Source organism: Pseudomassariella vexata (assembly GCF_002105095.1).
Source record: "Pseudomassariella vexata strain CBS 129021 chromosome Unknown BCR38scaffold_2, whole genome shotgun sequence".
Classification (NCBI taxonomy): domain Eukaryota; kingdom Fungi; phylum Ascomycota; class Sordariomycetes; order Amphisphaeriales; family Pseudomassariaceae; genus Pseudomassariella; species Pseudomassariella vexata.
In genome coordinates, this window is record NW_024467957.1 from 2,621,249 (window position 1) to 2,648,681 (window position 27,433).

Consider the following 27,433-nt stretch of genomic DNA (forward strand, 5'->3'; position numbering starts at 1 on the left):
AGCGTTGAAGAGTTTGCCTTTTGTTGCAGAAAACAGGGGTATCAAACAAGAAGAATGCCTGGACTCTTTCTCATGAGCTGCTCATTGAATGAAAAGAGATAGGTTGCATTGTAGTAGCCTTTCTTGAGGAGATGAGCACCTTCGAGGTGCAGGCTGCAATGTGAGTTGTGCGTTGACATGGTGGTTGTGACTATATTTTCAGTGGGAACAAAGGTAGAACGAGTGTGAGTTGTCGAAAGAACAGATCAGGATATGCTGAGGGGATAATACTTCCCAGGGTTTAGGTTTGGTGCTCAGAAGATGGAGCTGAGTCTTTAATATTTCCGGGACTGCACGAGTCGAAGTAGTTGTGCTGTCCGGCCAGAGTGTCCGACTCCGGTCTTTCACGGCTTACCAAAGTAAGTAGCGCATCCGGTCAGGGCCACAATGATGAGGACAATCTGAACAAGCCACATCCACTGGAGGAATTTCCTTTGGTCGGATGTCAGTCGGTTGACTTGGCCCTTCGTAAAATGGCGAAGTGTATTGTCAAATTTGCCCTTCAGGGCAAATGGCGGGATGAATGGAATGAGACACAACACCACGAGTCCGTAGAAAAAGATGGTATGTCGCTTGCTGGCCTTACGGACTCTGTTGGAAATGTACTCATCAGTTTCTCGGTATGCTCCACCTTGCCGGGCAATCATTTCCAGGCTGTTCTCGGCGTCATCTTGTTGTGCGCACTTGTCCCGTTGTAGTTTTGAGACTCTTGGATTGTTCTGAACAAACCATCCACGCTTAGCTGCTGGCGTGTCCTCACCGCCTCCATATCTAGCCAGTGCTGTTGCTGCCTGTGAAGCGCTGGGAGTAGCATGAAGAGATGGATCAGAGAGTGGTGAGATCTCCTCAACTGAAGGTTTATCTCATAGAGTTAGCTGGCATCCTCTAGAACGATATGGCTGTGACCTACCTGAATTGACCCAATGTGGGGGCGTGAATGTGGTTGACAAAAGAGATCCCCGTCGGACATTTGACCCTCTTCGAAAGCCTGACCCTCGTCGGAAATCTGATCCTCGTCGGACAGCTGACTTACCTTTGAGGTAAGCTGGAGATGGTGGTAATAGTGATATGGGAGTTATATTTGGCTGGCTTGATTGATCGCTGTAGACTCGCATCTTTCGCTTGGCAGCCGACTCAGTCTCATCAGTCTCTCCACTTTCACGTCTTTGTTTATGAAGCGACTGTGCATCACGAAGGGGCAACAGTGGGAAACTAAACTTTGACCCGATTGAAGTGATCCCAAAATTCTGGCTGTCTGGAGGGAAAGGTATGATTTTCCCGTCGGCCTCATACATCATCTGTTGTCGAGCTTCAAGTCTGGAGATGCTGCTTTCATCCGGTCTCGGAAAATCGAGTCCATTCCGGTGAGAATCCCCAAGAGTTTTCTGATTAACTTGGTTGTGCTTATCCACAGGGTATTGGTATGGGGCTCCGATGTGTTCACCACTGGGGTTCTCGTTCAGAACTTCTTCGGTATCAATGGAAGCCAAGGAAGTCGAGGGGATATCAGCGTAGGTATCGCCATTGACTTTTTTATCGTTCACAGATACAGTATACTCCGATGTCGAATCACGGAAATCATACTTTGAGGGTTTTGTGCGATCCGTCTTGTTGGTAAAGTAACTACTGCTGTCGGCACGTTGATAGGGCTTTCCTGGGAATGGCTTGGATTTCGATAGCTTTTGAAACATGCCTGGTGTTTCATACAGACCACTGAGCCTCCCCGCGTCCGGCTTGAAGCGCATTGAATTCTGCGCAAATCCGTTGACACGATTCACCTGGGTGCGAAGCAGCATGACCTGCTGCGGCATGCCTTTTACATTGTGAATGCGGTAGGTGGTAGACAAGGATTCGCCGGAAGGGTGATGTAGGATCTGCTCTGTGGAGCCCACGATGCCTTGTCGGATGGCTTCCTCATCGTTATCTGAGTAATCAGCAATGCTGCTCCCCGTTGGCTTAATATCATAGTTTAAGGGCTTCCCTGGTGCAGCTTGACGGTCATATCCGATATCACTGGTGGCCTCGGTCACCCAATCGCCATCGTTTGTGGCGTCTTTGGTCAATCTGGCGCTTGTCTGTTCGTTGCGCTCAATTGTGAGGCCAAAGTTGCTGTCTTCCTTCTTCTCGTGATTCTCTTTGCCCTTTCCTTTGTCTGGCTGCGGGTTGTGGTTGATGATCACTTTGACTTCACGAGATTTCCCCACCGTTGCCTGATCAGCAGGGAGTGTGTCTTGATCAAAGAAGCCACCTTCGGATTGATCAAGCCACTTTCTGGATCTCAGAGGAGGTGCAGATAAGTCTCGTGACTCACGAGCAGAGTTCTTCATTCCCTTTCTTGCACGCTCATTGGCATTGCTGTCCTTGAGTAAATGCTCGCCATATGTTCCGACCCCACTGACATGTCTCAGGGCTTGGCTCACATCTCTCTCCTTACCAGGCTTAAGGAATGCCCGGTACCTCGCGCTATCATATCTGAACGGGTCGTCATTGGACCCGGTTGATGGATCATATCCAATGGACGAGGAATCAGCATCACTGAACACGTCTTCCAGAGGTCGGGATTTCTGAAAGCTCGCCCGATCCTTTGACGGTATACGCAACGGCTGAGGAAAGAGATCATATACCGCCGGTGGGATCTCATTGCTATCTGGGTTTGCATTCAACAGTCCCTGTGCATCGGCGACATTCGTTGTTTGCATTAATGTTTCATCACCAGCCACGACTGATTGGCGGTGCGGCAGAGGAATTTGCGGCAGCTCAGATGAGGTATACTCGCTTTCATCGCACCACTTAAAAGGTCAGCTGCTGTGCCAAAAAGGCCAATGTGAAAAGTAACACATACCTGTGGCAGACCTCGCTCCAGGTCTCGGCTGAAGCGGTTCCGCTCTTCTTCATCATTGAACCCCAACCGAGTGGTTGCACCATCACGAGAGTAGGGGTCAAATTGCAGCGAGTTGCGCGGGCTGGAATAGCTGTATCCGTGGTACTCGGAGCTCCCTATGCTGAGTGATCGACCACGACTACCTCTTCCAACGGCATATTGGACCACAAATTTGTCCACAGTGCTGGGTTCTGTGCCCGGGTGACTGAATTCATTTGAATCATCAGGCAGAATATCTTCAGCGGATGCAGAACCAGCTACAGCAAAATTCTTGTTCTTGTCATCATGAGTGGACAATGGACCTTCGATCTTCACAGCTCGACGATCCGCCAATGATCTGTTGGGGTTCTGGGGAGAAGGAAGGGGCAGGACAATTTCTGTGGCATGTTGATGCAGACCATGGTTGGGTTTCATCATTGCAACTCCACTGTCGGGCGGCATGCTTATGGGAGTCGAAAGGTCTTGAGAGGGGATGTCCTGGGCCGACTGGCTCCCGCCCGAAGGCTTGCGATAAGGATTGTTAGAGGGAAGTCGTGAGGTGATCTTACGGTGCGCCTCATCGAGGTTGGTGAAGAGCGTCCCACGGGGGGTGATGCTACGGGAACCTTTGAAGCCGGGTCGCTCCTGCTCTTTGGGGGTATTAGGCGACTTCCCGGAGGAAGCCGCGAAAGGGAAGAAATCTCCTTCATCACGCGCCTGCTTGCTTTCCATGGTTGCAGATGGGTTGCTTCGCGAAGTCAGAAGAGCTTGTCTCAGGTTGAATGCCAATAGCATCATTGGAGAGGATGGAAGGCGTGGAAGGGAAGCCAAAGACGAACCTGAAGATGAATACTGATTAAATCAATCACTCAGAGATGAGTTCTCCGGTCAGAAGTATATGACCTGGTTGAAGAAGATGTTACGAGCCCAGAGATCAATTATCAAAAGTTTCTGCAGCAGTTGACATCCCTTCAAGTGTTGTTAGCAGACGAGACGATGGGAAAGAACGGGTCGGGTGACTGACCTCGAGGTTCGCTCCAGCGTACCAAGATTTCGCGGAGGGTGACCCACGAAAGCTCGGCCTGCGAGAGCGATGGATTCGCTCTTACAGGCTGCTGCCGGTGGCTTTATGGATGCAATCTTGATGATTAACTCTGGAGAGTTGAGACGTGGGTGGGAAAGTACGATGGAGGTGTTTGGGGATGAGACCGAAATGGCACTTGAAGAAAGCTTCAAATTGTCCCAAGCGAGAAAACAGTTTCACTCGACTTTGGAGCATTGAAAACTCGTGAAATTAACGGTTCAATTTCACTTGAACTCCTTGAGGAGTTGTGCGTTTGTATTGGGGCAGGGCTGGTGGGAGCTGGAGGTCTGGAAAAAGGGTTAAGCCGAGTACAGACGCGACAAGTTGCAAGATCATACGCGCGACCTTGACAAAGGTGAATTCAAGTCGTCTAACTTAACAATTGTCATTGGAGCCCTATAATCAAAAATGCCTTCCACTTGGTTGCCAACGAGTTGGTGGTAATACATGCCAGCGGATATACAAAACCACCCGATTTTACAATTCAGCTATGATCTTGGTCTGTTACAAGGATCAAGCTCGTCTACAATATCAAAGATGAGGGCTTAATACTCCTGAATGAAGACATCGGTGTCTGTAACTGTAGCCCCTGGCAAGTCCAATAGCAGCGGACGCAAGGAATTATTGGTACCAAGTATAGATTTCACACTGTTAAATCAAGGCCTGGATTTCCAATTTGATGTTTTAGTTAGATATAGTCCTTTTAAATGTCTATAGAACTAATTGAGTTTATAGAAGCTGGCTTCACGATGTTGCCGTCGAAGAGTTGACTAACGTACCTAATGACGACTTTGATTATTTCCCGATTTGTGCGTTCGGCTGCGGACTTTTTGGGATTGCCCTATAGCACATGAGTGAATAGAAACTAAGGGCTATAATGATGAGTTGTGCGGCAACTTCACGAGGACGCGACGTGTCCTTGACATCGCCGCCACGACGACCTCACGTTTGGCTGTAGCTGATATTTGAGAAACTCTACGCAATCCCCATCATTCAACAGTCTTCTCTTAGAACCTATGCAGAGTGAAAGTTACTTCAAAGCTGCCAGGCCCAGCTGGCTTCTGGATTTGAGGCCCTGTGAAGATTGGCGCAGAAAACAAATTTGGGTATTGACTCACTGGTCAACATCACCCTTATGTGCAGGCTAACAGTAGCTGGTTCCTTGTCGACATGGAGTTGTGAACTGCATTCGGATTCCTTACCTATGTTCAGAAATAACGTGGTTCCGTGCTGTTAAAGTATTATAGTGCGGTATATATGCCAATAACGATGAATGTGCTCTTCAGCCTCACACTGAACCCCCCAAACCCCCATTACCTCTACTGAGTATGTTTGGAAATGACTAGTATAGTATGTCTCGGTTTGGCTTCAAGTTTCAAGCTTAGACCTGGGCCTGGGGTAAAATAAAACAATCCATGGATGCCATGCAGTGTGTATCATGCTAGACTTCATTCCTATGTCAAAGCTGCCAATGGATCTTGAAATATAATAGCAGGCCCATCCGCACATCTACAAGACTGTAAATTTTGATCAGGACCAAGTCCATGAAAGTATCAAGTTGCGATTCTGAAAGGATTCAGTATTATTGACTAGTATCTAACAAATCTAAATGAGCTAAGCCTCGGGACAACATGAAGCTTTTCCGTTGTAGTTGCACACAGATGTTAGATCCACGAACTTGACCACCAGATTTTTCTTCCAAATCGGAAGAGGCCGGAATTTCCATATTGACACAAATGTTGCCACTTGAATTTCAAAAAAGGCGTAAATGGTGCCCATCCGAGTGTCATCTTTGTGCATAGTACAGAAGTTTAGACAACCAGTTGTTCCCGGGCACATATCTCCCCATTCAAAGCCGTAATCCCTTATAACAGCCCATACAGGTTGCATGGGGCCATCCCTGTCAAAGAGAGACTTCAAGCCTAATACCGCTAGGAAATTATCGTGAGAGAAGCTCTCCTATTCATCCTAGACCTAACATGGTGAAGATACACAAGGCGTAGGAGAGCAAAGGAGATGGAAGAATAGCCATAAATATGGTCTTTGACAAATCAATTCAACCGAAGGTCGGGATGCAAAGAATCAAAAGTTGAAAGATGATTCACGTCATGAATCCCTTAACCCAAACTTGGGTTCAGACCATGAATGTTTGCCGTAGCGTGAGCAACTCCCCGACAATCATCAACCTCGGAAGTCTAAGACTTGGAAGTTGACCGCTGCCCGCTCTTGGCTTGAATGGGTCCATAAATCTGAGTTCAGCACGGGCCAGTAGCCACCTTTGTGTGATGGATGATACCGATAAGCCTTGAATGCGGGGCAGGGGGTTGTGAACGTTCGAATGTCAGTTCGAGGCAGCGGTCGGACATCACGTCGGACATCAATCAACCAGCTTGGCCGTGTTGTTCTCCAATTCACGGGAATTTTTTCCAATTCTTCATATGATGGCATAGTCTAGAATACTCATCTCTATTCATCATTGCCTGTCTTTTGGATCCGTGGCTAAATTGTCTTTGGACTTGCGTTAGCTGGATCGGTGGAGACATGGGCCACTCATGCTATCTCGAAGCTCTCCCTGATGAGATACTGCTGGATATCATATCCTGTTGGTCGTTGATGATACCTTCGAAATTGTGGCTAAGCTAACAGGTCACTAGTCCTTGAGCCGAAGGATATCATTTCTCTCCAGTGTCAGTCGAGAAGACTCCTCAAAGTATGCAGAGATGACACGTTCTGGCGAACCCGGTGTTTGCTTGAGTCCTCTTTCCTCGACGGTATCAACGTCCGACGAGGCCTCCGCTTCACCAGTTTATCGAAAGGATCGTTTGGACAGCCTCTCGTGAGTGCGGCTTTGACTGCTCAGGAGAGGCAAGCTCCAGGAGCTAAGACGAGCCTGCCGGTTGACTTTCAGTGGAAGTCTCGCAAGGCATTGGAGAAGGAGCGAATCCGCATCGCTGCGAACTGGGACCCAACATTCGAAAATGAAAGGGTGTCTTGGTACGATGAGTACATCCAACGACATGGTCCTGTCTCCATAAGCTGGTTCGAGCAGCCGCAGTCGGCCAAAAACGGGAATGGGAAACATGCCATCGAAGTCAAGGGCACAGCAATCTACAGACCTTCTCAAGAAGGCGGTGCACTCTTCGCAGTCTCACCTCTTGAGGATGGCTCGGTCTGTCTGTGGGATATCAAGGGGACCCACAGTGGCAAAGGCTCCATCCTCTCCAAAAGCGCGCCGGGTCTCTTGTGTGTTGATGGGCCTGGATCCAACTTGTCAGGACGGTCAAAGATGGTCAGTAGTGGGATTACCGAATGTGTCAGCGTCGACAGCCAGAGAAAGAGGGCCTTTTTCGCCGTGCAGAGCCGTGAGTTTCTTGGTAGACAAGTTTGAGCACCCCCGCTGATGGTACCACAGATCTTTTGGAAGTCGACCTCGAAACTCTACAAATTGTTGGGAACCAGCCATACGAGTGGGCTATCACAACACTATCGGCAGCTCACCCAAGTGTACCACTCACCGTAGGGTCGTTTCACGGCCTCCACCTACATGATTCAAGACGTAGATCCGAAGTCCAGCGAGATCGGCAGGAGCGTATAGATAATTTGGTTCGCCACAATTCTCATATCCTTTCCAAAATATGGGAGACGGATCCTCTTCCACCTTACGCATCCTTGGCTCAGTCGGAACCACTGAGTATTCTACACCTCGAGCAGGCAGGAGGGAAGGATATGATATCGGACGATATCCTCGTCGCGGGCCGCTTCTCGAGTATTTTACACTACGACCGCCGCAAGTTTCCAGCTATCACGGGATCTATTCACTCAGGCGCGAGTTTGTGCAGCCTGGCCTCGCTACCCTACCCCTTTTCCAGCGTCGATAGTGGACTTCGCCGCCGGGGTGAGCTCACGAAGGAACAAGTCGACACGGCCAAGAGCACGCCGCTGGGCGGACGGACGCTGATCGCGTGCGGCGAATACCACACGAAAGGCTCTCTTGAGGTTTATGGTCTGTCGCCCCATGAAACTTCGGGGGTGACGTTGGACTCGACTATGAAAAACCGGCAGACCGCCTCCAAGTCGAAGCTACTGTCAGTCATCAACCATGGCACACGGATCTTGGTTTCTGATGGCCAGGGGTATCTGAAATGGGTCGAAAGAGATGGCTTCACCGAAGTTCGCAGCACCTTGATTGGACACCCCGAGAAGTGTCAACAACGGTCACTCTTCGCCTCGATGCCGGGTTCGGGCGAGATAGCACGCAAACTCTTAGCTACCCAGACAGGCAATGATGACGACATGGTTAAGGCCAATGATGATGATGTCCTCTTTTGGACGGGCGAGAGATTGGGGCTTGTCGGGTTCTCACCCAAGCCCGAATTCACGGCGGATGACTTTGAAGATCACACCAAGACACCCGAAGAGATTGCGGCCGAGAAGGAGGAACAGCAGTACAAGGAGATGATGAGGCTCGCTTTGGAGCGACAGGCCAACGACGTGCGGTTCGTAAGATATCTTGGGGCTAGCATCCGCAACGGTGTTTGAGCCGATGATTGATTGGGACGAGACGTATCCGTCGTGCCCAGGGCTCTGACGGCGATTGGTCGCGTCTGTATGAGGCAATGAGGCAGTTGTCTCCTCCAAGGGCTGGGCGGTTGCTCCGTAGATTGTAACGATTCGAAGCCGTGGGATCGACAGTTATGGGTTATGGTTTTGGGAGGAGGATAGCACGAGGCGGATTGCATGAATGATCACCATAAGTAGTTGTCAAGAAATAGATCACTGCCAGCGCGTTCCTCCACGTTATACGCTAGAATATGCAGCATGGGTGGCTCTCATCCCACTTTCGCATGAGGGGTATCGACCACACATATTGTCCGATACATATGGCAGGTCAGTAGACGACACATGCAGTGTTGCGTCGAAAGCGCGTCAATGCAGCAACAGAACTCGGATTATGTGGACTTGAGCCACGCGCACAGCTGCATCAAAGAGATGGATTGATGCGCGGGCCGTGCTATTGTTGGCAAGGCCCTGACCAGCAAGGTGAAAGACAAGGGATACTGAATTTCCCTCTATTTTGACAGCCTCGACCGAAAGTTGTGGTCCGCCTTGAACGAAGCAAAAAAGATGAGGCGGCCAATCGACAGGATCCCGAATTGTTGGACAGGGTCAGACAGAACTCGATCCACTATAGTCCCTTGGCAGTGACAAGGGTCCAAGGCCAGCTAAGAATCCAAAGAAAAAAATAGGAACGCGACAAACATTGGATTGATGAACACTTCATACCTGGGAACTTGCCGACATCATGACCAATCTCCCGGTCATTGCCGCATGCAATCTCCCTGTTAAGATCTGGCTGGATGTCCATTCAAGAGCTTATCGCTGCCGACGTCGTGTTGCCTTCCCACGTCTGGATTTGGTGGGATGCGACGAAGCTCGGCGAGTAAAAGAGATGTGCTGTCATACGTCGGAATAGCCTCTGCACTACTGCATCCAGACCAGGAGCGGGCCTGCATACGCGACGGCGGCGGCGAAAGAAGGGCAATCAATCAAACCAAATCAAATCAATCGATCCCTTACCCTTTCTGTCTGTAACCCCTCTCACACCGCTTTATTGTGTGCGTGCCGCAAAAGAGGTTGTTGTAACATATTCGTCTGGACTTTCTAGATCCTTTCAGCTCTTTCCTGCCGTTCTGATATGAGGATCGCTTGGGTCACCATCAGCCAGGTGTTAGATGTGTCTCAATATCCACTATGGATCACCTAGATTGTCTCCACCACTGGGCAGCAGCCGTGGACCCCAAATGGATTGCCCATTGCGAGCCAATGTCCCCAAGCAAAGGGACCCGCTGTGTCCGGCAGCGGTGCTACGCACAGTACCTCCTTCGTACCGCTCGAGAGACCTCGACGTTTCGTGGGCCATGGTTGATATGTGAGCGAGGGAGTCCATGCGTTAACGGCGATGTGGGCTCTTGTCAACTTGTCTTTGCCTCGCCGACTGGAATGGGCCCTCAACACATCCACATTTGAACAGGCCATCAGTAGCAGCGGCCAACAGAAACGTTTGACATGCCTTGTCATCCATATACTACCAGCTCCCGACACGAGGCTAATCTGATACGGTCGTAGTAAAGTCCCCGTATCATTTGTCAGTTGCAGTAGTAGTTGAGCAACTCAACTGGAACCACACACGGCGGCGGTAAATCTGTACTGTGCATCCAACCTTTTCCTCGCCTGTCGTCGTCGTCTTGTCTCCCACCATTCTTCTCTCGAGGACAACCCACCCCCTTACCCTCCTCGAACACCAAACATGACCAGGTGCCCAGAGACTACTGTTTGATCTCCCTCTTCGCGTTCACTTAATTAATTCACTTCCATTACGTACACTTCTTTTCGAACCAGTCCCCCTCCAACTTTCCACTGGCTCAACGTTTCGTCGAGCATGTTCGATGGCGTGTGGGTGGTATGTAGGAGGGACTTCTAGCTCGCGCTCTGCGAGCGCCTCTTCCTACCTCGATGGCCGAGGAGAGAATGCCTTCCGGACGTACGTCGAGGCCGGGAAACGACCCTTTGACCACGTCAGGGATCTCCACTGCTGGCACGATGAAGATGTCTTCCACAAGTCTAAGCGCCCTCGATATGTCCACCAGTTCTACGAGGAGGGTCCATCGGTGGAATATCGCCAGCCCGTCCCGCCGGCATTCTACATTATCAAGGAACGGGAAAGCAGTCCGGTACCCGTGCCGACGTCTGGTTATGAGCATGGCCAACAATTCACTCGGGAAAGCACCAAGACGCTCCCTGTCTGCTCCATCAACCACGAGAACCACCCGTCTCCCATCGAGAGCAACTTCCTCTTAGCCCCGAGCATGGAACGGACTTCAAGCGGCCTCTCCATCTCCTCTGACGACGGCACCTACCACGAGTCCGTCTCGGCCTCGGACCCACCACCAACGGGCATGAAGACCGACCTAGAAGCGGCCCTGGAAGCCGAGCGGCGCTTCCGCACCCGCTCGCGGGACTCCAAAGCGGAGCGCATTCTCAAGACGCTCATCTGTCCGCGCTCCCCGGGCGAGGAATTCGAGATCGACGACCCGGCCCTGCAGAACATATTCTTCGCGGCCAACGAGATGTTCTTCTGCGGGCGGTTGAAGGGACGTGTCCGCTGGGACTGGTCCGACGTGTCGAGTGCACAGTACCGCCACGGGATTCTGGGGACCACGGCACTTAGACGGAGGGCTAAGAACCGAGGATATGAGACGCTGATCGTGCTCTCGCAGCCGCTGTTGCGGAGTGAACGGTACAATCGAAGATTGCTGATTTCGACTTTCTTGCATGAGCTCATTCATAGCTATTTGTTCATTCGGTGTGGGCCCAAGGCACGGCTTCGGGGCGGGCATACGGAGGGATTTCATCTTATTGCTAATTTGATTGATCGGTGGGCGGGGCCGGATATACTCTTCTTGGGGAATATGGAGGCGGATTTGGGACAGTTTGAACGGACCTATACTGAGAAGGCCGCCGAGGACAGGGTGAACCACCAGTTTCATGCGAACAGCCACCACTGCTGCCATGTGCAGTATCCCAATGACCACACCATGTCTGGGGATGGCTGTAACATGCTGTACCTCAACGACAAATCTCTGCCGGGAGTGACTGCTACGTGCAGCAGTACTCTGACGACTTCATCATGTCCGGGACCAATGGCCACATGCCTCGGTATTCCGACGACTACAGTGACGTCCGGGATTCGACCGGCCATCCTTCAATGCCGGTTGCCTACCTTGCGGTAGCTGGAACCAGGAGCGCTGGACTTACGTTCCGATACGGGACCGACACGACCTACATGCCCTGCCGGGATCCCGATCCAAATCACTGAATTGCCTTCTCCATACTTCGAGGAGAAGTGCCCTGAACGTTACTTTTCCGATAATTTCCCGAAGAATCTTCTTGTTATGAACCTGGCATTGCGACGGCCTTCTTCTTTCTCATTTATCACCAAGAGCCTGGGCGAAGGATCTTCTACTTGGTTCCAAACCTACCTGGCATTGCGACGGCGTTTTGTCACTTTTCGTCTCTCTGTTGGAACTTGGATGGGATCGACGGATGGTTCGGGTTATTCAGAATTTGTACAACGTCATGGGGGGTTTCTAGATTTTGCATGGCGCGCAAAAGGGAACGAGTCAGACTGGATTTGCTTGTCTGGGGAGTTGGCGTGCTTTCTTGCAATGGTTCTTTCGTGGGTTACAGAGAGACAATGATGGCGTGCCTACTAGATGTGTCGGGTGGCTTTTTCCTGTGTGAAGATATCATTGTCCACGGTTGCGATGACTCTGCGCAGAGATATTCGCTTTGTTTGTGTTATTACTCGAGGTTTCCAGAGCAAGCGTTGCAGCTAGATGGGTCTTTGGGTTCTGTGTAGATCAGGCATACGGTCGTTACATAATGTATTTGGGAAATTATATAAGTACTAATTAACCTTGTTGCTCAACTCCTCGTATCCAAGTAAACTGGACTAACACCAGAACCAAGGTTCCCAACAACGTATTGCCAAAGTATTGCCCGAGCCTTCAGGATAGGAATAAGTATGGACATCATGGACGGGAGTGGCAGGGGTGATCGCGTTGTGGGAGCATCGTATGAAAAAAAGACGAGTTGAGGATGGGATGCGGAGCGGAGGTAGACGGGTTGATTTGCATCGACTAAAGATTAAAGTAGGTAAGCTTATAGAATTTGATGATCTTCCTGCCAAGCAGTACCGCTCCCTGACTCCTTGTGTGTCAAAGCTATTAACAGTAACCACTGAGTTGTCATCTACATGATCCTTTCCCGTTGTTGCTGTCGGATATAGGCATCCACGTATTCAGAAACTTGATGTGATTGGTGTGCTGCAGCTTACAAAGCCCTTTGTGCATCAACAACCGTCTGAATGTCATCTCGGGGGTAATGTGGAAAAGGCACACGAGTAAAATCTGTCTACTGGTTCCTTCCATTGCAGGACAACGCAGGAAAACTTGCACCGAGAGAAAAATAAACGATGCAAACGCTGAAGAGTAATGCCTACCTGAAGCTCAGATTTTACGTTCGCTAGCTTTAATAGACCACAACGCAATTATTTAGTAGTTTAAGGTTATAATACAACCGCGCAGTCTAGAAAACATTGCGCAACACAACTTGCTCCTCCTGCTGTCCATATATACAAAGCATCACCGAATCCATTCTGGCTCCAAGTACAACTCTAGTGTACACATTAATCTACGCCTTCCACATCAATCCCCAACCGCTCATGGAAGAAGTTTGAAATCGTAATCCGCGAAAGCAGGTAATCCATGAGAAAGAAAAAAGGGGCCAATCAGGTCTCGTATCATCATCACACCGTCGCCACCTTCTCAGCTTCAGCCTCTGGTCGATAAACCCCATCTTTGCAAAGCAGCGCCACGTTCTTGAAGAACCGCCTCCACTCCAAAGGATCCCCCTTAACCTTGACGAACCGGACCTCGAGCAGCTCCTGCAATTCGGGCAGGTAATACTTGTCGACCACAATATCGCCGTGCAAGCTCTGCCTTCGACTATCAGCCGTCTTCACCTTGAGTGTCGCTACGTGATCTCCCTGGCCTATGTACGGCGGTTGCGCCGGCAATGGCACGTTTAGGTTGTGCAAGGCGTCGCTGAGCATCTGCACCAGTAGCTGTGGTGGCATGTGTGAGAAGAAGCGCGAGAACGAGTGCGCGGGCATGATGTCCCGGAAGCGCTGCGCGCGTTGGGTCAGAGTCAGGGGTACGCCCGGGACTTGGGAAAATTGGGACATTGTGGGTTCCTCGGCGAGGGCTTGAAGGAAGGCCGCGGATTGGGTTGGGGGGTATATGCCGACGTCTGCGCGTGAGACGGGCTGGGTGGAGGAAATGGCGAGGGCCCCCAAGGAGCGGATGGCGGGGCGTTCCCAGTCGAAGAGGACATCGTTGATGGGGGTTTCAGGTTGTGTTGCTGAGATCATAGGGGTATCGATGTCCATAGGATCGGTCGAATGTTGTGATTGCCGTTGTGATGAGGTCGGCTGTTGGCTGAAGTCGATGTGGAGATTCTCGAGCATCTGAGTTGCAAGATTCAGGGGATCTGCTACTTGGCCGTCCTCCCGCAGGAATCGGTTCTTGCGCGTGTACCAAGGGTGCTGTCGGATCTGAGCAAATGAAAAACGCTTCTTGCTCTCGACGCTCATCATGCCTCGCAACAAGGATAACGCATCCGCTGGTATCCTCTGCCAGAGCTTGTCTGTGCTGCGACCATTCATTTTCACATACTCCTGAAATTCCCAGCTGCCTGCCGTTGGCTCATCCCAGGGCGTGTTTCCAACAAGCAAGACAAACAGGATAACACCGCAAGACCAGACGTCCACAAGATCTGCTGAGTATTTCCCCGCCTGAGGCGTCTTCGTCCCGGTCGCTCGGGCGCATGCCAAAACCTCGGGCGCGATATACGGCGGGCTCCCACACATAGTGGTGCTCAGCTTTCGCTGGCCCTTGTACTCAAACATAGTCGCCATCCCGAAGTCCGCGAGCTTGAGGTTTCCGCTCTCCGACATCAAGATGTTCTCGGGCTTGAGATCTCGATGCGCAACACCTTTGGAGTGCATGAAGCTCACGCCGCTTATCAGCTGCAAGAAGTAGAGATGCGCGATGTTCTCGGTCACTCCCACATCGGCCTCGATCTTGTCGAATAGGTCACCACCCTCTGCATATTCCATGGCGATCCATCTCCACACGTCATCCTCGCCTGTCGCAAACCATTCGATCACGTTGGGATGCTGTCCAATGTGCGAGTGCAACGAAACTTCCATTGCGATCTGCTTGGCGGATATTCGGCCATGTTTGGTTGCGTAGCCCTTGTGTATCAACTTGACCGCGAAAACCGGCGATGGTGCATCCAAAGGTATTGCCTTCTTAATTCTGAGGGAAGGCTTGTTAGTACACGAGTACAACCCTAGGTGTGGTCCCAAAACTCACGATGCATAGGCTCCTCTTCCGATAGTTTTTGATATTATCTTGAAGGGCAGATCGGCCGGCAGGGGGTCTAACTGAGACTGTTGCATTGTGTTGAGCGAGATGTCCTTTGAAGAACTCTCGTGAACAATGTTGACGACGAATGAAGGGACTCGAATGTGCACCACACGAGATGCTGTAAGATGAATGGTGGAAACCCGGATCTCCAAGAATTATGCGAGTCAAGCCTCGGGATGGACGCAAAGTTGCAAGTATTGATGTGTTCCCAGTATAGTATAGAGTCAAAAACACGAAATGCTCAACATCTCGACTCGTGAACGCGTTGTTCGCGAATATCAATTAAACTCGATGTTTTGTTTGATGTCGTCTCGCGCCAGACAGAGTCGATTGGCTGAGTGGAAAGGTACCCTTGCAGAGCGCGCTAGATGATGACCCCTCCAGCCCCTCCAGGCCACTATCCAACCCCTGCAAGTGCGACCCAGGAGATCTTATCGTGGTTGCCATAGGCTAGGTTTGTTGTTGACAGCCGCCCCGAATGGATTAGGAAACGAGCAACGACTAGCTGCCCCTGCAAAAGACCTCGAACCTGCAAGTTCGTTGTTTCCTAATTAACGGTTAATTTTCTTTTCTTCGTACACTTACGGCCCCTAAGAAAACAAGTAACATCACGAAAACATTGGACGCTCGGTACAAAGTACGAAGTACTCCTTCCTCACCAGGTTCGTGCTATCTTCCACGCTTGCCAAAGCATCCCTACTGCTGCATTCTCAACTGTCTGTGTCCTGCTTTGTGCATTTCCTTGCTACCTTCTCAAATTGCGTCTTGCCTTGCCTTGCCCCAATTGGCTCACTACGGACAGTCGAACTTCTTTCAAGCTAACAGGCCTTTCAGCATTCTCAACAGAAGCAATTCGCTTCTTTCTCTGCCGGCCCCAACTCCGATCCACGGAATCCCGCCTTTGTTTGAATAGCCTCGCTCGACCGTCTTTCCAGCACTAGGTTGAACTATCACCTCGAAACTTCTCGGACACATCTAGCGAAAGACTTCACAGCAGGCAAGATGGAATTTTCCAGCGAGAACAGCCAAAACTCGGCTCCCGGCAGCGTCCAAGCTGCTAAGCTCGGCGGATCACGCAAGGGACCCGATGCGCAGAGCGTGACGAAGAGGTTAGCTGGTTTTCTATTCTCTCCAGCACATGCGCATACTTTTACTCCCGCAGCAGGTACTGACTCAGCTACCACCCAAACAGACTGCAAACTGAGCTTATGCAGCTCATGACGTCTCCCGCGCCTGGCGTGTCCGCCTTCCCGTCGGCGGACGGCAACATGCTGTCGTGGACTGCCACCATTGAAGGCCCCGACGACACGCCCTACGCTGGACTCACGTTCAAGCTCTCATTCGCGTTCCCGTCAAACTACCCCTACGCGCCGCCGACGGTGCTCTTCAAGACGCCCATCTACCACCCCAATGTCGACTTCTCGGGTCGCATCTGCCTCGATATTCTGAAGGACAAGTGGACGGCCGCGTACAATATTCAGACAGTACTGCTGAGTCTGCAGAGTTTGCTGGGAGAGCCGAACAAGTAAGTTGCCATCGGACTGATTACCGAACGGGAAGGGCACCTTTGCTGACAAATGCTCCAGCGCCTCGCCTCTGAACGGAGAAGCCGCCGAGCTCTGGGACAAGGACTTCGAAGAGTTCAAGCGCAAGGTAACGGCCCGTCACCGAGATGTGGATGACGACTGAACGAGTCTCCTAAGACTTCATTGGGGGGTGGTGTTTATAGAACTTGACTTGGTGGTTCAGCATAACGGGTGATACCATCACGGCCAGCATTGGAGAACGGAGTCACACGTTTATGGTTAGCAAAGTCTGGGTTGGTAGATGATGTTCATCTCCCGGCCATGACTTACTGGATGGCATAGCATTCATACATGGGTTTTCTGATTGGGAGGGTTTTCCCATATTGGCAGTTGTGGGCAGTTGTGAATAAGACACCCTGACAATCTCTTGCATTTCGAATTTTGGCTTGCTCGTGAACAAACGTTTAGGCGGTTCATGGCGGTCCTCTATTCGGTGATGGATGATTTGTGGTGAAGGACGAACTTCTGGGAACCCTGAGGAAGTCAGACTGCTACAGACAAATGCAGGACGTATCGCGAGCGCAACGCGCCTAATTCACATGCAAACGCATATATGTCCATCGTGGCGATCGAATCCTGGACATTGAAGAACTTTCAACGGGGAGCCACAAGAATGCAGTTTTCATTTATCAAACCAGCTGAAGGACCTGTACTGGCCAGAGTCAAGGTATCACAGAAGAATACTGGGCCGCTAGAGCCCAAGCCCATAGAAAGAAGCATTCACATGTCTTGATTTATCCCATCGATGAGCAGTGAAGCTATATCTCACTTGTGCAGAAAGAAGCCACGACGAACTCCGAAACCATGCCCTTTCTTCTTGTCGAGTAGCAGGAGGTGTAATGCCATTCGAGTCCAGATTTCTGCTGAACCGACCGCGCGCACGCACACACACACACACATAAACGTTTGGCCCTCAGGAAGGAAGAAGAAACCCGTTTTTTGCTTTGCCCTTTAGATTGGTCGAGTGCCCTCTCGCTTTAATCCTCCACGACGACCGTCACCAGGCCCTTGGGGTTCTTCACATTTACGGCCTGGACGTAGCTGTAGAGCTTCTCCTTGGCGTCCTCGGCATCGTTACGTCTGCGGCTGATGCGGATGCGCATTCTGTACGGGACACCCTTAACTCCCTGCTCCCAGACCTTCTTGTTCAGTTGAGGGTCGATGCGGACGTCGGTGGTTTGCTGTGAAGTCTAGTTAGTGCCTGCTATTCTGTCCACGGGTTGTATCGTTCGGATAGTTGCAGGGGTCGCAATTGTTGATGGATTCGGGGGATCGTACCATGGCCTTGGTGGCGAAGTCCTTGAGCTCCTTGATGGCACGGGGAGCACGCTTCTTGAAGCTAACGCCGTGCATCTGTTCTTCTGTTAGCCGCCTCCAACCTGTCGGAACTTGGGCTCCAGCTCTTCTCAATGAAGACTCGATAGCCTTAATAGATTGACATACGCGCTTGTGCATGTGTACGGTATACTCTCTTGCCACCACTTGATCAATGGCACTCTTGCCAGCGGGCTGCTTTCCTTTGGACGACATCGTGACGGGTGGTGATGCTTCGGTGGTTGTCGTGAGATTTGGCTGGAGTTTTTCGAAGTCTGGTCACGATTTTGCAAATTGGAGATGAGAGCCCAAGATTTGGCAGTTGTGTGTCTGGCTCGCTTGTGGAGCCAGCCAATCAGAGGATAAGGATGGGGCACAATTTAAATGGTCAGTGCACCGCTCCAATTTGTGCTCGATTCAATACCCGTGCCACACCCCACTTATTTCGGATTCGCTTGAGCTCACCAACCTAAGTTGGTGCTCACCACCAACTTGGCCAGTTTTTCGACGGATTTCAACCTTCAATTAGAATCTACGTAATAACCGCCAACCAAGGCCTGTCTCGAATACATCTGTAGGCTGTGATTGGCCTGTCAATCGACGTCTTCTAGCTTCTTTTGCGGCATCAGAAAAGCTCTTTTTGGCTACTCTACGTAGTCCTTCATGATACTTGGCGAGAACTCTCTGTGCTTTAGCTAACGTAGTCCACGGTCCAATTGCACACTTTGGCAGACCTTATACGATAATGTATAAGTTAATTCAACCACAACGCCTATCATCAATTGAAACTACTCAGAATCGTTATATTCAGACGTCTCTACATCATTTCCACAAGTGCGCGCATTATGTCCGGGCTCGCCGCAGATTCTACAGCGCCGTACACGCGCAATTCGCCGCCTCGTACGGCCACCAATTTGACGAAATTCGTCATGTAACTGCCCATCAACCTCTCGTTGAGACTGTAGGTCCTGTCCAGCTTGTATACGAAGTGACCCTCCACTCTGTAGCTGTTTTTTCTTCGCACGGCGACGTCGACTTAAGGTCTCATTTGCCTTTCGAAGTGATTCGACCTCGCCTTCTAAAAGGGCAAGCCGATGCATAACCTTCGTTGTACCTCGCGCAATCTGATCTATTCCAGCAAAAATTGACGTTGGTGAGCTATTTTGATGTCGTACAATCCTATTTTTCACATAATCGCTTTGTGATTGGGCTTCGGTTGGGTTGCTCGGAGCCTTTGATTCCCAAGGGACGGGGAGACCAGCCGAGCTACCCGGAGGTGTTGGCGTATGTAATTTCACATCGAGCTGTGATATGACATAATCTGCATCGTACGGAACTATTCCTACCCCTCGGAGACCTCCTTGGATATTTGAAACCGTGAAAGTTGCGTTGTACGCGTTTAAAAACGCCGGTAAAAAGTCTTCTTTCGAGATATGACTTATATGTGCTCGCATGAGATCTTCGATTTCTTTTCCGTACGCTCTTTTTAACCCGCGAAAACAACCAACATCAAGAGGCTGGAGCTTATGCGACGAATGAGGAGGCATACAAAGCGTGACGATATTGTTAGCTTTGCAATATACCTCGAAATCGGTCGAGTGATGGCTTTCGTGACCGTCGAGGATCAATAGGCGATGAGTACCTTTCGTACGAGACTTGGTGTGATGATCGAAGTGTTTTATCCAATATTCGCCTCTCTCGTTCGTAGTCCAGCCATTTTTAGTAACTGCGATAACCCAATCAGGCGGTAATGGGCTGTTTTCGTACCATGACGAGAGGTGGGTTTTGCCGGCGAAAATGATGTACGGAGGGAGGGCATAACCGGACGGCCCAACGCCTTGAATAACTGTAACCCATTCCCGATTTCCTTGCTGGGCTGCTCTAGGCCTTCCGCGCCGATCAGAAGTCGTCACGACCATTTCGGACGAGATTTGGCCCATCACAAAACCGGTCTCGTCAAAGTTGTAGATATCCTCCTCCTGGATCGCGTATTTCGCAATTGTATTCCGTACCAGGTCAAACCACGCGCGATACGCGTCGGGGTCTTCGCAGAGGACTCTCTGATAGTCGATCCTTCGATTTAAACGCGTCCGGAGGTCTGGTTGTCGTCTTACGAAGCTCGAGGCCCAGTTGACGCCGACGCGTCCCGCGTCGCGACTTCGAAGTAATCGGTTGGCCATATCTTCAACACCACTCAATCGGGGAGGAAATGCTCGCGAATCTAGGTAGGTTATATGTCGTACGATTGCCTTTTCTTCGGAAGGAGTCAACTTTTGCGTTGGCAATCGCGTAATCGCTCGAGCGGTTTTACCGTCGCGTCGATACGCAAGGGTTCTAAAAGGTACGTTATAGATCTGACCAGCGCGACGTACACCTAATTTTGGATCAGATTGAAGCGCATGTAATGCTAGAATCATATCACTTTCATTCCAAGAACCAACCATAGTTATGTTGTGAAAAACCGCAGGTCAAAGTGGTAGCGTACGAAAATCTGCCGAAGTGTGCAATTGGACCGTGGACTACGTTACCTCATCTTCAACCTTCCTCTTCACCATCTCTCTACCTTCTGCAACGAATAAAACTCCACCAGATTGAAGATGACAGTTCTTCGTAGCGCGCCGTTGTTTTGATATACGTTCGGCGTACTTTGTACGGCTAAGATCGCGCTTAGTCTGTATAAGCTCGGTCGCATTAACGAGGGACCCTTTAACAAAGCGACTAAGTCGATAGGCTAGATCTGGACTAATACCAAGCTCTGGATCAGTAAGACAGTTCGTAATCTTGCTAGCTACTTTATTAATTTGTCGAAAAGTAGTAGGTGTGCCTTCATATGACGAAGATGAAGGGGCTGGTGGTGGTGATGGCGTCTTTGGTATACGTTCTTCAATCTCTTGTAGTATTGGATGAGGGTAAAATGGATATGTACCGGTTTTCTTGAAGGCTGACTGGATAGTACTCGCTTTGAAGGTCTTTTTGCGTACATCTTTGATAATTGAGAGGAACTCTAGCTTGGTTATATTGGTACATCCATCCCGTACTAGCTGATCGAGGGTGATGCGAGTGCATATGGGGTGTGAATTGTTGTATTGGGAAAGGATGGCCAGGTCAGCTATTCTGGCCTGGCAGAGCTCTTTTATAGCTCTTATCTGTCTTATCTCTAGCTATAGGGCAATCCCCCATGGGGTCACGTATCAGAGGGACTTCGCATGCCAGTGCTTATATGGCTGAAAAACAACCACATCTAGTGGCTGTAAGAGATGAGTAAGATGTGGGGGGGCAAGCCGAAGGGTATAATATCGTGGTCGTTGCAGTACTGGATAAACTGCTTCGTATGGTGGCTGCCGTGGCCGTCTAAGATCAATAGTCGCTTTCAACCTTTCTGCGTTTTCTTAGAGTGTTGTTCGAAGTGCATAAAGCCACTCGAGAGAGATCTCGTCATTCGAATAGCATGTATCGACCGGCCGTATCTTCGTATCTGGATGAAGGTCTTGCGCGTACCACTGAGCCGAGTGGATAGTCCCCGTGAGTATGAGGAAAGCTGGTATTACGTCGCCAGCAGCAGAGATAGCTTCAATAGCTGTCGCTGTCTCTCTATTTTTTGGTAGGCCGAAGTAATGGGCCCTCTTGCGCTTAGTGATGATAAGTTGATCCTTACCAACACCAATCCGGAAGCCAGTCTCGTCCATATTCCAGAGATCAGAGGGATCGATTCCTTCTTCCCGGAGGACTCTCTCAAGCCGTGTAAAATACTCTCGTATAGTGTCGAGGTTTTCAGAAGTCTGGCGGTTTGAATGAAGCTTCCGCTGGGAAGCGTGGAAGTAGCTATGGCGCTTGAGGAAACGTGTAGTCCAGTTTGATCCGACTGTTGGTGGTGGCTGATTTGGTAGAACCTTGACTCTCTCACGTAATATCGTATTTGCAGCGCCGGTAACGAATTCTACGCGAACCGCAAGATTTATCCTATCAAGGCGGTCGATGTAATTACAGAGGGCCTTTTCTTCGGCTTCAGATAGTAGTTTGTTGAGTCCTCCGTGGTTCTTAGTCTTCCCAGCTTGCTTGACGCGGTATCGGAGGGTCTCGCGTTTTACGCCGCTTTCTCGCGCAATCTTGGCAATTTTGGCTTGAGGATGCTCTTGCATGTAGAGGACGGCTTCCTGTAGCTGTGAGTCCATTGCGATTGGAAAAAGCTAATGAATTGACGAAGATAGGATAGGTTGAAGTTGAAAGTGTCGAAAAACTGGCCAAGTTGGTGGTGAGTACCAACTTAGGTTGGTGAGCTCAAGCGAATCTGAAATAAGTGGGGTGTGGCACGGGCACTGGCTTCAGAAGGTGTGAGTGATGGAATGTCACGAATTTTCAACTGCTTGTCAGTTCATGTTTGATTACCCTGGAATAAATTGACTATGAAATGTCTATTCCACAGGGAGTTTGATGGGATAAATTGAGGGAACTCATGACTACAACATTGCTCTGTATCCCAGTGCAATGCTACCTCTGATTATCTATCATTGAGGTAACTACGAACAACTGGGAATCAGAACGTAGGATACCAAAGAGGGTTGCAACAAAGTATTTGGAGATTCTGCAACAATTGAACAATGACAACTGCCATCTTGTCTTTGGGAGTATGCCACAACCCGAAGTACAGTTCCTTTGCCAACTGCCGAAGTGAAATCAAATTCAACCTGTGGCGGTGCTCATGTGGCTTTACAGCTCTAACCCGTTGCGCTAGCAAATTGTAAATTGCAAGCGGCTACCAGCCTCACGTTAATTTGCAACGGGCCTCTGTAACAGGGGTAATAGATCACAGACGTCGTCTTGTTGCAAACGCTAGGCCTGTTTATCGGCGCGGTGCCTTGTCAAGAAATGCACCAACTCTCTCGGCCTCAACGTCTAATCTCAACCTCACTATCAAATTCAGCGCCGTGCGCAATTCCACTCGTTCTAATTTGTCACCGTCTCATCTGTCATATTGACATCTATCTACTTAGTCTCCTGCTAGTCCTGCCCCAATTGAATCCAAAACCCTTGAGCGTCAAGACCTCCCTGCTGGGTCACGATCCCCGTACGCTGAGTCCCGCAGAGGGAGACTTCGCCGATACTTGCACCTGCACGAATCTTCACTCAAACCTTCTACCCTACGCGATCAAAGTCCTTGCGCTGCCCACGTTCCTTAACAATGGCGTACTCAGGACATAACCCCCCCGATACGTCGAGCACACCGTCGCCGACGCCAGAGATGATGACGAGGAATCGCCTGCCCACTCTGTTCGAGGTGTTGAGTCGTAGGACTCATCCTCCGGTGGATCTCTTCTCCTTCTACATCTACATGCGAGACCAGCAGCGATCCGTTGATTACCTGGACTTCTGGTACAGTACATATTTTTGTACTTATTCTATTCCATTTTTGCTAACAACACCCAGGCTCGATGTTGCCCAGCATATGTCCCTCTGTCGCCACTACGTGCGCGAACTCCGAAGATCAGTCTTGGTTGGGACGCCCGATTTGGAGAAGGATCAAGACAAGCGATCGTCAATGGCCCTCGAAGCATTGGGAGACTTCAACAGCTCTCCAGCTGGTCCATCACATTATGCGACAGAGAAGGAACGAGAACAGAATGCCCAGATGTCCGCCTACCTTCGCGAGCAGCAACCACATACGCCGGGAACCTACCATGATTCGCCTTCAAGCAGCCAGGAACACCGTACTCGGAGTAGTATGCAACTTGGCACGCCACATCAATTGACCTCGGACTCAACCTCACCTGCTCATGCAGTATCAAGAGAGGATATTCGCGCTAGTGCCGAGAAGATCCTGTACACTTTCCTACTGCCAGGTGCTGAGCGTGAGATCACCCTGCCGGGTTCCATCACTCAAGATATCACCATTGCCATTGAACAAGATGGCCGCGATGACCCAGAGGTTTTTGATGTCGCCAAGGATTATGTTTTCCAGGCCATGGAGCGTGATGCATTTCCAGGCTTTCTTCGAGCTCGTGCTCTGGGTAACTTGATCCCACCAACGATTATTGCGAGATTGATTATTGGTCTCGTCTCAATATTCGGTGGCTTCTGGACCTCATTCATTCTCATATTCCTTGATAGGTCAAGACTTGATCGCTGCTATGTATGTTCATTTCCGCTTTCTTTCATTTTATATTGCAGGCAAGACATGCTCACAATTGGAACTAGGTCATTCTCCCATTCACCATTGGTGTCTATTTGTTGGCCTCATATCAATACTCCCTGGACCCTCTCATGGCCCTTCTCGGCTTCACAGAATACACACCATTCAAGTTCTCACGCATCCGAGAGCCGTATGTCCGCAAACTCTTGGTCAAGCGCTCCATCATGGTACTCGCCGTCACCGTACTAGTTGATGCGGCACTCTGCGTGCTCTTCATCCTTGTGCCCGGAAAGAGATTGTAGCAGAAAGCGAGAACATGGATGTCTTTCTTCAGCTCTCTACCTCTGGTACTACGTCATTGGCAGTTTGAGCACATCCTTCCTCACGACATTACGACCACTTTGTGTTTCAAGCATTCTTGCGAATCAACATCTCATTCTGTATTCTGAATAAACAAATACAACCAAAGGATACCAAGTTGGCGATGGTTTTATTCATTTCACTGATCAATGGACTAATAATCCTGGATCACCGAGGCGTATGGCGTATCGCGAACGGATTTCACATGCATTTCTCCCGAAACTGGGCTGTGCTTTTCTTCGAGGTGGAAGTAATGTATTAAGTAATTTGCGCATGCGCTCGTTGCAGAGCGAGGACAGATGGGGGGATTGATCGCTTGCAGAAGTATAACCACCTTGCAGTTAGTTGTACAGTAGATAGTTGATCTGCCAAATAGTTGGTGGATTTGATGAATGGAGAGTGTTGTGCCCTCCAGTCTCCTACATGTGCCAGCTGCGTCGTGAGAGTTTATGGCTGTGTGACGATCGTCCAAAGCGGTAGCTAGTTGCAGCTGTGGGCTCATATGTCCATTTGATCTTGTTCTTAGAACTCCTTGGTGCCCAGACATTTTATGCCTCAATTCCATTGTATCTGGGTCTACTCGCTTGGGTGCGTCTTGTGATCTATTCCATATCTAGTTGTTTTCGCCTGCATTTTGACCCTGCCGCAGGCCTATTCATGAAGTTGCCCCAGTATCATCTGTCGCATGCAAGTCGTCATTCATCATGTCGTCTGATGCTTGCTCGATAGATGGTCAAAGCCGACCAGAGAAGAACAGCATAACCATTGTGATAAACTGCTAGCCGGCAGCAGCCTTCATCTCTGTTCCGTGTGTCATTGCCTGTGGCCATGAGATTGGAGAAGTGCATCCAAATATGCGTACAGCATGCCTCAGGAGACTCCACTGTATCAAAATGCTGAATGGCCCCGTAAGCCCGCCTAGGCCAAGGAGCACATATCTCACAGTTTCCGTCGACTCGTCTTCTTTCCCCCACTGGCCTCTGCCCCTTCATCCTGATAGTCCTCATCATCCAAATCCATCGCTTCATCATCAGCCTCCAGGGTCTGGCTTCCGCGCTTAGCATATCGCCCACTCCGCATGTTCGAAACTGCACGGTTGATCAAAGCCGACTGACCACGCCCATGCACACCCCCCGACTTCTCTCTCTCCTTCTCCTCCGAAATAAGCTTATCCTGCACCACGGTTCTTGCCTCCACCTCGCGGTGCCGTCTAGCGGCATCAGCCTTGATGCCCGCGATCTGCGCCTCGAGGTCCGACAGCGTCGATGTGCACCGATTGGACCAGGTCTGCAGGCTGGAAAGCATGTTGGGGATTGAGTTGGGCGCTAGGTCACGCAGGGGGGACACAGAACTAATGTGTACCGTCTGGTTGTAGGGGTCAAGTTGCGCCGTGATCAGATCCGCGTAGACGGCTGAGATGACAAGGTCTTCGAGGGCGCGCGTGTCCGGGAGGTCGAGGGACTTCTGGAGGGACGCGTAGCTGAGGTTGTTAGGGTCGCGCGCGAGGGTGAGGAGGGAGAGTTGGCGGAGCTTGATGGCTTGCTGGTCGTTTAGGGAGGGGAGGTTTGCGGTTGATTTGTAGGAGTCGTATGTGCCGTACGAGAAGATGTCCAGAAGGTTGAGGTATGGGGCATGCTCCGCGGATTGGGAAAGGGCCTGGACCTGGGGGGCTTCCCGGAGCTCGGCAAAGACATAGGTACCGGGTGCAGAGGTTGCGCGTGTGATAAGGTCGGCGGCGGCTCGGGGAGATGTCGCCGACTTGGTGAGGGCCAGAAAGGGCTGCTGGTGGTTAGCTTCACGTGTAGATTTGGGGGCTCAAGCAGATTATGTACCGCCAAAGCGTTCAGGGCCTTCATCTGCTCCATGATGAATATCATAACCTCTCAATGAGGCTGAAGATGACGATGGTAGCCTTGTGCTGTTGCAGTACAAACAAGCTTTGGATCGACAGCCTCGTTGCGCAAGGGACCCTAGTCGTGGACTAGCCAGCTGGATTATGATTGGTGATTCCTAGCCTCGTGTGTTGCCTAAGATTGCCACAAGTATGAAAGACGCGACGATCCAGGAGTGTTTGGTCTGAATTTCTGAAATGCTGCTTGTATCATGATTGTTTGAGCTGCGGCTTCGTGCACTTCACTCCACGTTACTGAGATGCGCTAGTTCTGAAAGAGACTAGAGCATGAAGGGAGCGGGAACAAAGCACGCATCATCACGCTAAGCCACCGGCCCTAGCAGGCGGGGCCTGGCTTTTGGCCAGTCAGTAACTCGGATGCGTCTACCGCTTAGAGGACACGGTATACATATAGATTCAATCTAGATGTTGAAGTTCGGTCCCCATCAGCAGTGAATTGTGCTGGTTATCGTCAATACTACACAGGATGATACGTACCCATACCATTATCCTTGGGAAATCCGGTTGCAAGCTATCTCTACTTCTATATTTGGCCCAATCCGATCGGTCAAAACACCTGGGGTTCATTTCGGAGCTGCGACCGACCTGCGGGAGACGGAGACAGTAGCAACAGCACAAAATGTTTGAAGAACCCAGCGATTTCCCTTCCCCGTTGCAGTCATTGAAACAGTCACGCTGGATAATATCAGAGGTAATCAGGCATTGAAACGATGCAGTAAGATGGATCAGATGCCCAATCTCTCTGGCACTTATCGTTTCGAAGGACCATGTGATATGCAAAAGAACCATTGATGATCGATTGTTCTTTCGCGAAACATGCAACAATCATGGGGATGAACACATCGAAGTAACCCAACCAATTCGCGATTCACCCGATAGCCACTGAAGTGCCCTACCACTTTTCGAAACCAATATATTGGACTTGCAAATCTCTGGGTACGGCAGTATGAAATGTGCATTGCAAGACTAAGTTCTATGCGATCTTTGTTCTCTTAGCAGCCGGATTATCATTCGCCGCCTAGCTTTGAAATACATCCCAGAAAGCCACTTTGTCTACGAGCCGTTGGAACTTTGCCCATGTGCTTTAGTCATCCTGACTA

The 27,433-nt window shown here is 50.3% G+C and overlaps 9 protein-coding genes across 9 annotated transcripts; 4 read left to right on the forward strand and 5 right to left on the reverse strand.

The window, feature by feature from the left end:
• Positions 1 to 383: 383 nt before the first annotated feature.
• Positions 384 to 3,631, reverse strand: BCR38DRAFT_405846 (uncharacterized protein; the record flags this gene model as incomplete). Its single annotated transcript, XM_040857989.1, has 3 exons — positions 384 to 889; positions 950 to 2,828; positions 2,882 to 3,631. The coding sequence occupies 3 exons, from the start codon at positions 3,629 to 3,631 to the stop codon at positions 384 to 386; spliced, it is 3,135 nt and encodes a 1,044-aa protein (XP_040720169.1).
• A 2,691-nt stretch (positions 3,632 to 6,322) lies between these two features.
• Positions 6,323 to 8,791, forward strand: BCR38DRAFT_385024 (F-box domain-containing protein). Its single transcript, XM_040857464.1, has 3 exons — positions 6,323 to 6,585; positions 6,638 to 7,345; positions 7,396 to 8,791. The coding sequence occupies exons 1-3, from the start codon at positions 6,525 to 6,527 to the stop codon at positions 8,520 to 8,522; spliced, it is 1,896 nt and encodes a 631-aa protein (XP_040720170.1). The 5' UTR covers positions 6,323 to 6,524; the 3' UTR covers positions 8,523 to 8,791.
• Positions 8,792 to 9,659: 868 nt separating this feature from the next.
• On the reverse strand, positions 9,660 to 10,245 carry BCR38DRAFT_102404 (uncharacterized protein). Its single transcript, XM_040853305.1, has one exon. The coding sequence runs from the start codon at positions 10,059 to 10,061 to the stop codon at positions 9,744 to 9,746; it is 318 nt and encodes a 105-aa protein (XP_040720171.1). The 5' UTR covers positions 10,062 to 10,245; the 3' UTR covers positions 9,660 to 9,743.
• A 129-nt stretch (positions 10,246 to 10,374) lies between these two features.
• Positions 10,375 to 11,476, forward strand: BCR38DRAFT_317673 (uncharacterized protein; the record flags this gene model as incomplete). Its single annotated transcript, XM_040854731.1, has 2 exons — positions 10,375 to 10,424; positions 10,849 to 11,476. Coding segments are annotated over 2 exons (678 nt in total), but the record flags the coding sequence as incomplete, so codon positions are not given.
• Positions 11,477 to 13,050: 1,574 nt separating this feature from the next.
• BCR38DRAFT_463586 (kinase-like domain-containing protein) lies at positions 13,051 to 15,345 on the reverse strand. Its single transcript, XM_040862642.1, has 2 exons — positions 14,981 to 15,345; positions 13,051 to 14,923 (listed from the first exon to the last, which is right to left on the reverse strand). The coding sequence occupies exons 1-2, from the start codon at positions 15,064 to 15,066 to the stop codon at positions 13,351 to 13,353; spliced, it is 1,659 nt and encodes a 552-aa protein (XP_040720173.1). The 5' UTR covers positions 15,067 to 15,345; the 3' UTR covers positions 13,051 to 13,350.
• Positions 15,346 to 16,036: 691 nt separating this feature from the next.
• Positions 16,037 to 16,723, forward strand: BCR38DRAFT_405850 (ubiquitin-conjugating enzyme; the record flags this gene model as incomplete). Its single annotated transcript, XM_040857990.1, has 3 exons — positions 16,037 to 16,143; positions 16,227 to 16,559; positions 16,621 to 16,723. The coding sequence occupies 3 exons, from the start codon at positions 16,037 to 16,039 to the stop codon at positions 16,721 to 16,723; spliced, it is 543 nt and encodes a 180-aa protein (XP_040720174.1).
• An 874-nt stretch (positions 16,724 to 17,597) lies between these two features.
• BCR38DRAFT_333450 (50S ribosomal protein L31e) lies at positions 17,598 to 18,150 on the reverse strand (the record flags this gene model as incomplete). The annotated part of the gene is made up of 3 exons (XM_040855228.1): positions 17,598 to 17,801; positions 17,899 to 17,973; positions 18,064 to 18,150. The coding sequence occupies 3 exons, from the start codon at positions 18,148 to 18,150 to the stop codon at positions 17,598 to 17,600; spliced, it is 366 nt and encodes a 121-aa protein (XP_040720175.1).
• A 5,026-nt stretch (positions 18,151 to 23,176) lies between these two features.
• BCR38DRAFT_332761 (regulator of G-protein signaling domain-containing protein) lies at positions 23,177 to 24,363 on the forward strand (the record flags this gene model as incomplete). Its single annotated transcript, XM_040855182.1, has 3 exons — positions 23,177 to 23,304; positions 23,359 to 24,061; positions 24,127 to 24,363. The coding sequence occupies 3 exons, from the start codon at positions 23,177 to 23,179 to the stop codon at positions 24,361 to 24,363; spliced, it is 1,068 nt and encodes a 355-aa protein (XP_040720176.1).
• An 855-nt stretch (positions 24,364 to 25,218) lies between these two features.
• BCR38DRAFT_102541 (uncharacterized protein) lies at positions 25,219 to 26,666 on the reverse strand. Its single transcript, XM_040853306.1, has 3 exons — positions 26,254 to 26,666; positions 25,537 to 26,200; positions 25,219 to 25,465 (listed from the first exon to the last, which is right to left on the reverse strand). The coding sequence occupies exons 1-3, from the start codon at positions 26,296 to 26,298 to the stop codon at positions 25,452 to 25,454; spliced, it is 723 nt and encodes a 240-aa protein (XP_040720177.1). The 5' UTR covers positions 26,299 to 26,666; the 3' UTR covers positions 25,219 to 25,451.
• Between the last annotated feature and the right edge of the window lie 767 nt (positions 26,667 to 27,433).

Excerpts from the sequence above, each read along its gene's own strand:
- BCR38DRAFT_463586 (XM_040862642.1), bottom strand. The coding sequence starts at position 15,066 with ATGCAACAGTCTCAGTTAGACCCCCTGCCGGCCGATCTGCCCTTCAAG. Across the intron at positions 14,924-14,980 it reads GGAAGAGGAGCCTATGCATC|AATTAAGAAGGCAATACCTT; the intron begins GTGAGTTTTGGG and ends GCCTTCCCTCAG.
- BCR38DRAFT_102541 (XM_040853306.1), bottom strand. The coding sequence starts at position 26,298 with ATGATATTCATCATGGAGCAGATGAAGGCCCTGAACGCTTTGGCG. Across the intron at positions 26,201-26,253 it reads AGGCCCTGAACGCTTTGGCG|CCCTTTCTGGCCCTCACCAA; the intron begins GTACATAATCTG and ends AACCACCAGCAG.
- BCR38DRAFT_385024 (XM_040857464.1), top strand. The coding sequence starts at position 6,525 with ATGGGCCACTCATGCTATCTCGAAGCTCTCCCTGATGAGATACTGCTG. Across the intron at positions 6,586-6,637 it reads ACTGCTGGATATCATATCCT|TCCTTGAGCCGAAGGATATC; the intron begins GTTGGTCGTTGA and ends ACAGGTCACTAG. Across the intron at positions 7,346-7,395 it reads CTTTTTCGCCGTGCAGAGCC|ATCTTTTGGAAGTCGACCTC; the intron begins GTGAGTTTCTTG and ends ATGGTACCACAG.
- BCR38DRAFT_102404 (XM_040853305.1), bottom strand. The coding sequence starts at position 10,061 with ATGACAAGGCATGTCAAACGTTTCTGTTGGCCGCTGCTACTGATGGCC.